This window comes from Egretta garzetta, unplaced genomic scaffold, assembly GCF_000687185.1.
Source record: "Egretta garzetta isolate BGI_Z169 unplaced genomic scaffold, ASM68718v1 scaffold190, whole genome shotgun sequence".
Taxonomy (NCBI): Eukaryota; Metazoa; Chordata; class Aves; order Pelecaniformes; family Ardeidae; genus Egretta; species Egretta garzetta.
This window is the reverse complement of record NW_009258272.1, coordinates 1,311,239-1,324,405: the sequence shown is the minus strand read 5'-3', so window position 1 is coordinate 1,324,405 and position 13,167 is coordinate 1,311,239. Positions and strand designations below refer to the sequence as shown.

At 42.2% G+C, this 13,167-nt stretch overlaps 1 protein-coding gene across 10 annotated transcripts in view; it reads right to left on the bottom strand.

The window, feature by feature from the left end:
- Window positions 1-3,845: 3,845 nt before the first annotated feature.
- The window catches only part of CDK5RAP2 (CDK5 regulatory subunit associated protein 2), an 82,943-nt gene continuing 73,621 nt past the window's right edge, over window positions 3,846-13,167 (bottom strand). For 8 of the 10 annotated variants that reach the window (XM_035890033.1, XM_035890043.1, XM_035890046.1 and 5 more), the window contains 5 exons: window positions 12,574-12,833; window positions 10,101-10,247; window positions 8,687-8,825; window positions 5,308-5,354; window positions 4,232-4,416 (listed from right to left, as the gene is read on the bottom strand). In XM_035890033.1, coding sequence (XP_035745926.1) covers window positions 4,357-4,416; window positions 5,308-5,354; window positions 8,687-8,825; window positions 10,101-10,247; window positions 12,574-12,833 — 653 coding nt within the window. In that variant the 3' untranslated portion in view covers window positions 4,232-4,356. Of the gene's footprint in view, window positions 4,057-4,231; window positions 4,417-5,307; window positions 5,355-8,686; window positions 8,826-10,100; window positions 10,248-12,573; window positions 12,834-12,957; window positions 12,992-13,167 lie in introns of those variants that run through there. The other 2 variants (XM_035890029.1, XM_035890079.1) reach the window with 2 other exon arrangements.

Here is a 13,167-nt window from a genome sequence, read left to right as displayed (position 1 = left end):
GCAGACATGGAAAGGCGACTGGCGTGCCAGGCTTTGCAGCATGCACTGCTGACACCCCAAGGTCACTGTTGGGGTTCATCAGCCTGCGAGGCTCGGCCAGAGCACGGCACCCCCGGTGCAACGCTGCCCGGGCCAGGGCTGTGCTCGGCTGCGAGCGCCTGCGATGTCCAGAGGCCCTTTGGGCTCTGCCAGCAGCAGAACCCGTGCCCAGAGGTGCCCATCACGGTGCACAGCACCTGGGGTGCCCCAAAGGGCTTGAATACGCGTGGCAGCGTGGGCTCGTTTGTGCTGGAGCAGGAGTGTGACCTCGCAGGAGATCTTGCTCACAGCAAAGCCGTGCGTCTGCTCCCCGGTTCACGCTTTAACCCCCAGCCCACGCCTGCCCCGGTTGGAGAAGCTCTGGGTGGACAGGGCTTCACGCAGCTTCTCTCCATGGGTCACCGGGGGTCAGGCTTTGGCTGCTTCTAAGTCGGGATTTTGGTGTCAACAGAATTCCTAAGAGCGTTGCTGCTTTCTTTTTATATTTTTTCTTTCCATGTTGTCATTTCTGTTGAATTTGGAAGCGATGACAGGATTTGTTTTCTGTCTAGTTCAGGAGTGTTTAAAATAACCCCAAAATGTAAAGCAGGCGCGTTCCTTTCCGCTCGGCTTTTCAGGACGCAGCTGGGGGTGAGCGCTCTGCCCCATCCCCACAAAAGAGCCCTGGCCCCCTCCCAGGAGCCTGACAAGGACCCATCCCTCCCCGCTCTGGCCGCTGGCATCCCCCAAAGCCTCGCTGGCTCCCGGCAAAAATGGAACAGGGCAGCTTCTGTCGAGATTAAAATACCACGCGGATCCGCTGCACTTTTGGTTCTACATGCTTGAATGCGTTAGCATTGATTTATTTTTAATACAACCAACCACCTGTGATTTTTGAATATTATGTCTATTTGTTCTCTTTGGCAGAGGTAATTATAACGTTGTTCTTCAGCTGTGGGGTGGCCCGGGGCTGGCCAGCACCACCGGGGACCGGTGTGTGTCTCTAACGCGCTGCTCTGCCCCAATGGCGCAAAACATTGCCTTTATTTGGTGCTCCCCTGTAGCTGCACGTCGTGGGGGGCCTAAAGAGCAGGAAAAAGCTTTTTCTTTCTTTTATTTTCTATATTTTTTATCCTACTCTCCCCTGGCCCTCAGCATCCTACCCGAGTGCCCAGCCTGCCTGCCGCCACAGGCTGGGGGAAGGAGCGGAGCGGGGGGTTCAAGGTCGCAGGTGAAGATGCCGGACCCGTGGGTCCCCCCCGTACCCGCTTGCTCGCTCGGTGACGTTTCGGATCACCTTCATGGACTGACAGTACGGGCAGGAGCTCACTGCGCAAATGAGCCCCTCCTTTAATTCCACTTGCTTACACTGCTGGTTTGTCTCCCGCATAATTGTTTTTAAAGGAAAATTTAATTTTGCTTAATGGGACAAAGTTTAACACTCCATAAGCTTTGTCTTCTGCAGCCTTCCAGCTGGTAAGCTTTTTTCCTGTTTTTTTTTTTTTTTTAAATTATTTTTAAACTGGCCCAGTAAATTGTGTGTGTTTAAGAGGCACTTCTCATTAAGATGAAATACTTTGATCGCGCAGGATCATCTGTTTTTAAAGAGGTAATGATACACTACATATCCCCCCCGCCCCTCACCCCCCCAGCTACCCAAATGGCAACGGCAGCAGCAACCACGTCCCCTTGACCTGCCCAGCACGGGTGCCGGTGCCTGCTCTGCTCCGAACTGGATGAACTGGATGCAGCAACGGGAGCAATGGGAGCCGAGCGGAAGGAAAAAGGGGTCGGGAGAAGAGCCCTGAGAGGGCACAGCAGGGACCGTGAAGAAGTAAGTGGCAAATCATCTCAGGAACGGGAAAAACTTATTTATTTATTTGTTTTTAAGTACAGATGGTGTGGGGGGGAAAAAGGCTGCGAGCAGACCCAGAGACAGGGGCGCACTATATATAGATGTACAGCTGTTTCCTTCAGGTGTTATAACTCAAAAACGTAGGATGATTAATTTTGAAAGTTGAAATGTATAGCAGCTTCTGATTACATCTGAGTGTCTATAATTTAGCTACTTAGTAAAATTAACTTGACGTTTTTAGTGAGCTGCGAGGACAATAATGTGTGAAGAGACTGAAGAACAAGTTTGACTGCAAGCTCTTCCCTTGCCTCCCCCTTTTTCAGTTTGCAAAGTTTATTTTTAACTTTTCCGATTTTTCTGGCATCTTTCCTCTCAGCCAGACAAATGAGTTTGCCTCCCCCTGCTGCCAGCTAAAGACAACGCTGTTTCGGTATTGAGCTTTCAGTTCCCTCCATGGACTTGAGTGGTTTCTCAGAGCATGAGACCTCCAGGAAGGCTGTGGGACCACCCCTTAAATCCCTTTTCATATTTCAGAGAAAGCCCATCGCTGGGAACTTGTAAAACCAGCAGGTCACACCAGGGACCACAGAAAGTACAGGGCTTTATGTTGTTTAATGAAAACGCAGAGGCACAATGGTTGTGGGCAAGTACGGAACATGACAGACCTTCCCACGAACCACGGATGAGGACCAGATTATCTGGGACCTGTGTGATACCGAGCTACTGTACTGGCAACCACCCAGAACATAGGCGTGCGGGTCTGCCTGAAGGGAGGCTGCAACAGCTCCAACCATTTAATATCAAGCTACACTTTAGAAGCAAAGTGATTTAGAGCATCTTTGTGGCATTCAGAGGTAGCCTAAGAGTCTCAGACTCTTGGGAAGCCAATTTGAACACATGAGGGGAGTTATTCCGACTTGTCTTAGCTGCTGTGTGTTGTGCATGTACAACAGTCCAGGCAGGACCAGGCCCCCAGCCCTTCGCCAGCGCAATGGCTGTAACAGCGAGCTCTCTCCCCAGCCGCGTGTCGACGAGCACCAATCCATCCTCTGCGAAAGCCTATTACATGTTGGTTATTCTCTAGAGCACACTGTCCAGGGACCCAGTGTAACCACAACTCTGTGTCAAGATTTCCCAGGCTTGGTGTTAACCTTCTTGGAGGATGAGGGCAAGTTATCTGTGTAACGGGGACATCATCGACTTGGGGGGGGGGGAATCACACCCTGTGTGAAATTCATTTAGTTCAACGAAGCCATGATTGCACCATAAAGTCTGCTTTTGTATCCAACAATCAGTTTAAATTATGGTCTTGTTAGGGTTAAACGAACCTATTTTCCCAGTTCACTTTGGGCCACTGGGAGCAGGTTGCAGGTAGCCAGCTCTGCTGTGAAACCGCGTGCCCGGGCGGCTCGAGCTGCAAGGCAAAATGGGAAAGGCAGTGGGGAGGATGAGTGGAGCACAGGGGGAACGCAAGTAGGTGTGGTTTGTGCTGGTGTTCTCTGGCCTTGCCAAAATATTGCTACTCTATGTATCAACGTGGGAGGTAAAAACCCATAGTAAAAGATTTATTTAAATTTAAGAAACATTTTTTCAGAGTTTTTAGCAGGAAAATGGATTTCAAAACTGTTTGGCTGTGTCCCTCAGGTGGCCTTCTGTCCTCTCCGTACCGATCTCCGGGAGGGGGGACAGGGGATGGCGTTTTGTCAGCAGCGAGATGTCTTTCAGTTACAGCCTGAACAGCTTCCAACAGCCCCACTTGGCCGTGACAAGTGCTTCTGCCCTCCCTTACACACCCTGCCCCTATGGACTGCAGGCATTTTCGTTGAACTTGGGAAACGAACACTCTAATCGGCTTCTCTGGTCGGTAAGTGCTCAGAGTCTGAGGTTTCAAACAAAGTAACACAAAGGCATTTGTGGTTATTTTTCATTTTAATTGTCTGATTCTAAGTAATATTTTCAGACCTAGCACCAATCTAAGTTTCTAATAGGGCAGTAAGAAAGCTGAGCATCAGGCAGCTTCCAGAAGAATCTTCCAGGTATGTTTAAAAACACTGAACATTTCTCCTATTTCTACAAAACAACAACAACCGGCAGATTTTATTTTTTTAACCTACATTCTTTTAGCAGTAGAGAAACAGCTTGGAAGGTGGATCACATTCTCGATTCTTTCAGGACCTGTTTGACTATAACAACAAATGGATTTATAACACGACAAGTACAAATATAAAATTTCAAATGAGCCAACTTTAAAAAAATCTGGATTTTTCTTCAATACCGCCAGTACCTTGCTTCCATAATAAATATTAAAAACCATCTTTTACATTACAGAAAATGTTAAATAAGTTATTTACCAAAAGATTTTTTTTTTTTCTTTTTTGGTCAAAGGCTGATTCCATTGAAAGAGCTGAACAAACTTTTTTACATCAATAAATAGTAAGGCATAAAGAAGCAACCAACCATTTTTATCAGTGGAACTTTCTCCTTCAGAGAATCCTTTTTTTGCTGGTATAGGAGGGTGATTTTTGATTCTCAGCTGGTGGGACCTGGTTAGAAAAGCAGTGATTATTACTATTTCACAGTACTTCAAATGCACACAATTTGTCCCTCCCCCTGGGCCATAATGGTGCAAAAGGATCTGCAAACAGGAGCTTCTGTGTTCAGCAAATCTTCAAATTAAAGTGTAAGACTTCTGTAAGCAGAAACACTTTTTTATGTCATCACTTTCTAATTCAGGTAGGGCTGAGACAACAGTACAGCAGCTGCCCAGGGAAGTGTTTGAGGTGGAACTGCTGGGGAGAGCAAGGGAGAAGAGAGGCAGGGAAAGGTTGGAGGAAAAGGTAAGAGGGGTTGGGAAATGTACACTCATGCAGAGTGGCGTGGAGTGAAGAGGATGGGATTTAGAAGTCAAGAAGTGTATTACATCCTTCTGGAGTAAAGTCTGAACCTTCTGGGAGAAATCAAATCTGAACAGTGATTACTTAAACGCTCAAACTAATTTAATACACTGCATTAGCAAATAGCTGTTTGCAAAAGCTTTGCCTGTTGGGTCTATATTTTATAAAAAAGCACCACCAGTTATTAACACATATACAAGCTTTAAATAAGGGTGCCTTTTGTGAACTTATTCAGTAGACAGGTTATTGGACTGTGATCTGCTGAAAATAAACTACTGGAAGATGATGACAGACATGAATATTAATCTAGGAAGCATCAGAAAGGAGAGGGTTTAGCTGTTTATGTGGTCAGTCATAAAACTAATTTAAACATCAAACATTGCAGAGTATTTATCATACTAAACTGCTGTCACCCAGACTTGATTAGGTAGCAAACCTAAAGCAAATCAGACTAATTCTGCAAAATTCTACTGACACAGCAATGCCTATTTCTAATGAGTATATACCAAGGACTTAAATGCAAGCAAAAATTTTACTCACTTCCAGGTTTCCTCTTGCCTTCTTCAAGACATCATGAGTTAAAACCACTGGAAAGAAAGAAAAGATTAAAAAGAATACTGCACAGTTTTTCTATAGTCTCTGTCTTAAGACCAAATATTAAATAATGTACAAACTCCTATCTACACCACGGGCAGTGACCAGGCAACGACACACAGCCTCCCTGACACCACTTCAACTTTTTTACCAAAATCCAGAGCTGTTACTGCCTCCCGCGCCCCGGGCAGAAGCGCAGGCTGATGTACAAACCACAGCTGCAACAACCAAAACTCAGGGGCAATGCTGTACAAGCAGAGAGAGTTTGGCAAGAGCAGGAGGAGTCACTCAGGACCACAGGGCAGGTCCAAATCAGTGCCACCACTAGAATGCCATCTCCTAACCCCCCGGCCCATGTTCCATCCAGCACATGATCTGCTTTTCAGAGTGAAACACCAGGGAAGTGTTTTTAAAGTTTTTCTACCACACCAAAAACACTACCTGTAAAAACACGCACAGCTCATCATGGCATTTAACATCACAGAACCTCGTTCCCTCGACCTACGTCATCAAAGGAAGACTTTCTGTTAATGTCAAGAGGAGAGGGTGCAGGAGCTAACCACAGTTTGATCTCTTAGGTAGCCTGCTATGGTTAGCAGGAGGGGGAGAAAAATGGCACAGCGGAGCGGTTATGGGGGGTGATGGGCTGGGAAGAGGACAGATGGCAGAAGATGTCAGCCAGCTCCTCCAGCAGTTCAAGGACAAAGCAACCTATAAGCGCTCGGGGGAAATCGTGTGTCAGGGGCTTGCTCTGAAGGGTTCCAAGTTTGCTCTATTCTTCCAGCTAGCTTGCCTCTGCGGGGACAGCGCGAGACCTGTGAATGGAGGAGGGGATGCTTCTAAACAAAACTGATATTTAGAAATGTCAGGTTAAATATGTGATTCTCTAATCTGTGTCAGCTCCATAACTGCTGAAAAATACCAGTCACAAGTACCAATTTAATATTCCAGTCTCAAAAATAAACAATTTAGCCATAATAAAGATTTTTCATTACAATAATAAGAACCCAGCAACTCCAAGGGTATAGCTGTCATGAGATAATTATACCCTTGGCAGATTACTGCAATTTGGCACTGCATTGTTACATGTTTGGAGGTTCAGATGAGGTTTATAAGCAGTGAGTTTTCTTGCCAGAGAAAGTACACAGAAGACTGAGCCACAAGAATGTTCCAGTCTCTGCCACTAAATATATTTAGGAATACCCAACTAAATAACAGAGGGACCTTGCATATCCTCAGTGGAGCGGCCAGCTAACGGGGTGTTTGGAGAACGAAGGAAGTCAAGGTCACCTACTGCAATGCCTTTGCAGTCTTACTAGCAAAAAGAGAAAGGAAGAAATAATAAAACCAAGTGTAAGCATCCTAACCAAACCCAGCGGCTTCATATGATCCACCAGTTCTGTCGTGTCCTCGGTCAGGAATTTGTGTACAGATGCAATTTAGAAACATTTCTGCAATTGCTCTTTAAGGCAAAGGTAACTTGACATCCGTAATTCCCATAATCAATGAAACTTACAGAAAATCGTATCTAGGTCTTTCTGTGTAGCAGAGTGCTCTCTGCTCATAAAGAACACTGCTAGTAAATTCATTTCACCTGGCAAACTAGATTTTTTTCTAAATCAAAAATATTAAATTCAGTGCATGAAGAGAATTTAGAGGATGTGACACTAATAGCGAAGCTGCTGCTAGCCAGGCAGTACTTTGCATTAAGGAAATTTCAGAAAATGTAGGCTTCATTTTATTAGGACCTAGTTCAGATGAGGCTGAATGCCCTGAAAAGGAGTGAGGACAATCAGGGTAGATGTACTGTTTTCTTTTTGAATATATGGGTGGGTGGAGTGGGGATAACATTTTGGCCATAAGAATAAAATGTCACTCTGCCCAGCCCTACTGAAATCACCCAGTATGTCTGAGATGTCACTGGAACTAGGAAGTGACCAAACTAACACAGTAAATCTACCCCAGGGATATTATTTGGACAGACAGAATAGAATAGCTTTGATTCTTATATGACAACCCCAAACTGAGCTACGTGACATTAAAACCTGAACAAATCATAATTTTGGATTTAAGTAACTTGTACCTCATTTAATACCCCAATTCTGAAAGAAGTGACCAAAAACCAGCCCATAAATGCTTAAAAAAAATAATCTGCAGGCATAAGATACATGTACCTTAGATATAAAAACTACAGGCTATGGAGCAAAATAACATTTATTCCTCTAAAATGCATTTAAGTGACTTGAATAACTTCCAGTATTATGGCCATTTTCATAACTTTGTGTGATGTGTAACATTGTACAGCCTAGATGAATTACTGATAATACAGGTGCCATTCCAGCATAGACTAATGAGTGATGTAGTCCCACCTCTTAAGGTAAAGATAGATTTATTTTTTTTTTAAGAAGAAAATTAAATCCTCCTCCTGCAATAAACATAATGCCATAGCATGAAGGTCAAGGAGGTTAGCTCCATTCAGATCTCTTCTGATGAGTGATTAAACTCTAAAGCAGAAGAGATGGATCTCTTAAAACAGCCACCTGGCTTAACACAGCTACGATATAGCCTGTGTCCCACTTGTTTTCACATTTCCACATAATTTTCTAGATAGGGCTGCTAAGGGTAAAATATCACTTCACAGCATGTCCTAATTTTTCTTTAAAATATGACTCATAGTAAGCTTTTGTTTCCCTTGTTCTGAGCCTTCTGTGCTCTGCGCTTCTGTCTGGTATAGAGCGCTGACAAATCTCTTTTGCTGAAAAGCTTTGGCTTTTCCCGGGATTCAGCTATCTAGCACCACACATGCAACAGACAGGCACCTCAGAAAATCTAAAAGCCTAATTCCACATTTATCAAGACTGAGGCAAAATTACAATTTTGAGAAGGACAACGTCAAAAACTTTGGCTGGAATGGTCTACAGCAACAGTAACTTGGCCTCTGTCAGGAACTGTTGCAGGATTGAAAACCTGAGGAATGGCAGCATCCGAAATGGAATAACTCAAGTAATTAGTGGCAATTAATGGCAGCTGCATGGATTGACACATTACCAATGGGTTGTGTAAAACCATGAACTGTTTTCATACTATTCCATGCAGCCTTTCATAGTTGGGCAACTTCCTTCCCTAGGAATGAGGCTCCATCAGTTCTGCACAGTCTGAACCCCATGAATTTTGTCACTAACAACTGAGTGCGCACAAGGAAACGCCAGACAGAGCAACTGCAAAAGAATGGGTGCCTATATTCACCGTGTTGTTTCTCCAACTTTAGAGGTAGCTACAGACTACAAAAATAAAAAAAGGAACCAGTAATAAAGCATACACTTACACTGGTCGATGATGACTTTCTCCATGTTTTCCTTCAGCTGGTTTGTGGAGTGCAAGCGTTTCACTGTGCTGTGCAACTTCTTCTCTTGCTCGGACAGTTTCTTACGTAACCTAAATATTTCTGCTTTCATTCCTTCATCCTACATTGAGAGAAGAAAATATTATATTAAAACATTATATAAAGATACTTTGCACATTGCTAATTGCTAAATACAGAGAAGAAAATGTTACATTAAAGCATTATATAAAAGTACTTTGTTAATTGTTAAATACCTTTGTGCAGGAGCCCTCAAGCTCCCTTAGAGTATGAACAACTTAAAGGAGTGAAACATCAGTGAGTGCCTGTCCTTCCACATTCACATCCCCAGTGACATAAGATTCTATGACATCTGCCAAGAGACAACTACAATTCTTAGCTGGCTTTTAGTGCAGTTAATTTTCCTGCTAGTCTGAGAAAAGTCTTAAGACCAGCACCTATTTTTGTTTTTAAACTTTCATATAGCTGTCTATATAGAATATACACATAAGGATGAAAATGGAAGTATACACTTGTCAAGACATCCCAAATAGGGAGCTGAAACATTAGTCAAGTATCTTAGCATAGTTCATTCTTACTGCTTGGGTGATGTTACACATTTAAGGATGCCAGAAAACAACAACCAAAATGTTATTAAAATTATATATAAAATGTTTACTTTCCTGAAGTTGTTTTGTTTTCCAGCAATATCCTGCCTCCTTTAAGAAACACATACAAAAACCGCAGTGAAAACACTTTAGATTTATTTTCAAGCCAGAGTTTGAAACAGTTCCATTACTGAATGGTGGTATTATGACAGTATAGATAATTCATTCCTCATTCAGTTTACTTCCATTCATTTGCATACTGCAATCCTTTTTAGTTAAAATGTTATAAAACTTGTCACACTTTTAAAAAAGCATCCTATTTTACAGCTTAGGCATCAAAAACCTAAAAGGAAAATGTAGCTCCGATTACATCAAAGTTGCTGAAATTTCTGTTGTTACTACTATGTACGTAACCAAATTGAATTTGGTTCTACAACAGGGAGTCCAAACCTTTCCTTGTTGAAATGGAATGTTTGCCACCTGCCTAGGTTTCCTGAATATCATGGAACAGGGTTACAGATTACATCTTTAATATAAAGTATTTTGTAATTAAACACCCTGGTATAAAACAGGATCAGGATGGAAAGCCAGCACACATTCAGCCTTTGCCTTCAGTGATGAGAGCTTGCTAAATCCACGTGTCCAGAGACGGAGCATCCTGGGTTCATGACTTTTCACAAGATTTTCCCAAATGACATGTTCCTAACTGGTGCCTCTTGCTTGATGCATTACAATGGTTAAAAAAACAAAAAACCAAACACCAAAAAACCCCAAATGAAACATCATAGTACCTGAGCGCCATGCGTAGTCCCAGGTACAGCTTTCAATGGAAGGGAAACTCTCCAGAGAAGTTTCAGTAAACGTGCAGCCTCTTCTAAAATCTGCTGTACTGTGTGAGTATTTGCAGAAAAGCTATGCAGTGATGCCTGGTCTGGTACCTATATCATAGGATTAGAGACATGTTATATTTTATGCTTAAAACATTATGAAAATGTAATCTTAATTAATGGTTTAAATCCAGTTGGTATGATTTCATATTTAAGATGATGTACACAGCTATTGTGTGCCACAAAAGCCAACTTGTTCGTTTACAAAGACTGCTGAATTATGCATTATCTGAGAACTTCAGGAAAGGAGGGAGTTTGTCCTAATCAATAACCATGATTAATAATAGATTATATTTACTAGATCTGCTATGCCACATGGTAATAGTTGGCAACTCTTTTCTTTCTCCATTTGCATTTCGTGTCACGTTATTTGAAAGTCAAATGATTACAGACATCAATTTAAGCAATATAGATGTTTCTTCCTTAGCAGCCCCTTTAAACTGTTCCATTTAATGCTAAAATAACTATCAGGACACACATAAAATGTTTTCCTCTGCTGACAGATGAGAAAACCAAATTGAAGAAATTGCATAAATGTGAAATAAAGGAGGGAAAGAATGCAAAGGGAGCAAATGAATTACCAAAGCAATGGTGATACAGAAGGGGGAAGGATAATGAAAGAAAAGCATTCACAGTTCCTGCCCCATGCAGCTTATCATTTCAATACTTATTTAGCATTGTTATTTAAGCAGAATCCTCCTGTCACATAAAATATCCCATTTGCTAAGTAGCTTGAAATTTCAGTGATGTAAAGCTTGATGGGAAACTGCAAATTGTGAAACTTACTGCTTTTATCTTTACACCAACAAAACAAGTTAAAAACTTACAGAGAGATTACTTTGTCAGTCATTATCAGTATCTTAACTAGGTCATTTGAAAATATATGATACTTCAGAGAGCCTTAAGTGTCATTCAGACATCATTTTACTGTGTGAGCACACATGTGATACCACAAAAAGAATTGCAGAATTGTTGAAGACTGCATCTGCAATAGCTTTCCTAATTATAATTAGGAAAATAAGTAGCGTGAATTTCTCCGTGCAGTTAAGGCCTTCTGGTTTTTGAAGAGCAGCGAGCGTGTTTTTTACAACATTCATATTATCATAAAATCACAGGGGTGAAAAGGACCTTCATTAGTCACCCAGTTTACTTTCCCACTCCAAGGCAGGAAAGGATTACAGGTAATTCTTCAAACATTCACGTAAACGTTTCTTAAAAGCACGTCCAGGAATAGTATCTCTGAGCAGCCCCCATTCCAGTGTTTCACTCTTTTTACCACTGGCACTTTGTTTTAAATGCCTGATCCAAGTGGTTTAAGTTTCTTAGCTCCTTAGTAGCTGCCACGGACATGTGCAGACTGTTCCTTCCCTTCTGTTGAAGCTTGTAGGTAGATCTGTTTTACTCAATCCACCCCAAATATGCTACCATTAACTGCACCCAGAAATTAACAATATTAAACAAGAAAACATTAGCATAAGTGAACACTAGTTGTTCTCCTGATTCCAGAGGAAAAAGATTGACGTTATTCAGTACAAGGCAAATATTTTATTGGTTTAAGAATTATTATGTTTAAGACTACAGCAAGAGCACCGTGACTTGATATCACTGTGTCACACACGATGCAGGAAGGATGATACCCTATGTCTTAGAAGACAATATTTGATCATTAATGAGACATTCAAGTTTCTAGACGAGCTACTGACATTGCTAAAGTGTTCAATTGATACCAGAAAGTGGAAATATATTAAAAAGCTTCCCTAATATGAAACAAACTTCATTAGCATACATCAGTCATGAATGTACAGTTAGCACCTGGTGTTACTAAAGGGCTGAATATGAGTAAGTGGGGAACTTTAACAGCTGTATATCAGATTTCTTTTAACTGTCTCATATTCCCTGGGTTTATCCCAAGCCTTCATTACAAGAAAATCACCTTAATTATTTTTATCCTTAGGTTACATACCATGCCCTTATGATACATACCCCTAGATTAAGCCCTTTCTGAAGCACTTCAGAGTTTCAACTGGGGTTTTTTTGTTGTGGTTTTTATATGTCTTTTTTATCGTTTCCAGTGTAACAATCACCAATTTCCATAGTAAAAGCAAGTAGTTCTACCTCGTTTCAAGTTGCAAGTAAAAGTGAGATTGCTTATTAAAGGACCAGAATTAACTAATTTATCCGTAGCCTCATTAACCCAGCATCACAAATAGGTGCCTGAATGTAGATGAGACTTGGACTGTCAAGGTTGAGGTGTCCTGGCAGAGTTATTCAGTTAATGGTGCCTGCTGCACCATTAACCTAGTTCTTTGCTTTTGTAACCTATACATTTCGCACCTCAAGGTAAATTCACCACCCTCTAACAGCTTTCACTGTTTACCTTTACTCCAGGCTCCTGCAGTTTCGTACCAGTGACCTCTCTTAAAGAAATCTCCATTTCTGCTAAAACCTGTTGGCCTTCTGAAATCTGTTTCCGCAGAGCGTTGTAATCCTCAATCAAGCCAAGAACGTGGCGCCCATTTTTGTCTGCCCACATACGATGTCCAGGCACAAGCCGAGGGGTACATGCCGTGCTGGAAGATGAAGTACTACTGCAGTGTGAAGTGCTCTCTAAATCGTCTTTAGAGGCTGAGCGCGTACCTGGGACAGAAAAATAGTTTAATTTTTTTTATCCTTACATGTAGGACTAACTGACACCAGACTTCTCTTAAATAGCAAGTCTGTGATACTGATACCACGCATGTTTAAAATACTTTCAATGTACCTGGTTTTGCTAGCGAAATGCAATGTCCATGTTTCTGCAGCACACAAATCATAGAATCATAGAATGTTTAGGGTTGGAAGGGACCACTAGTGGTCATCTAGTCCAACCCCCCTGCAGTGAGCAGGGACACTGCTAACTAGATCAGGTGGCTCAGAGCCCCATCCAACCTGGCCTTGAATGTTCCCAGGGATGGGGCCTCCACTACCTCTC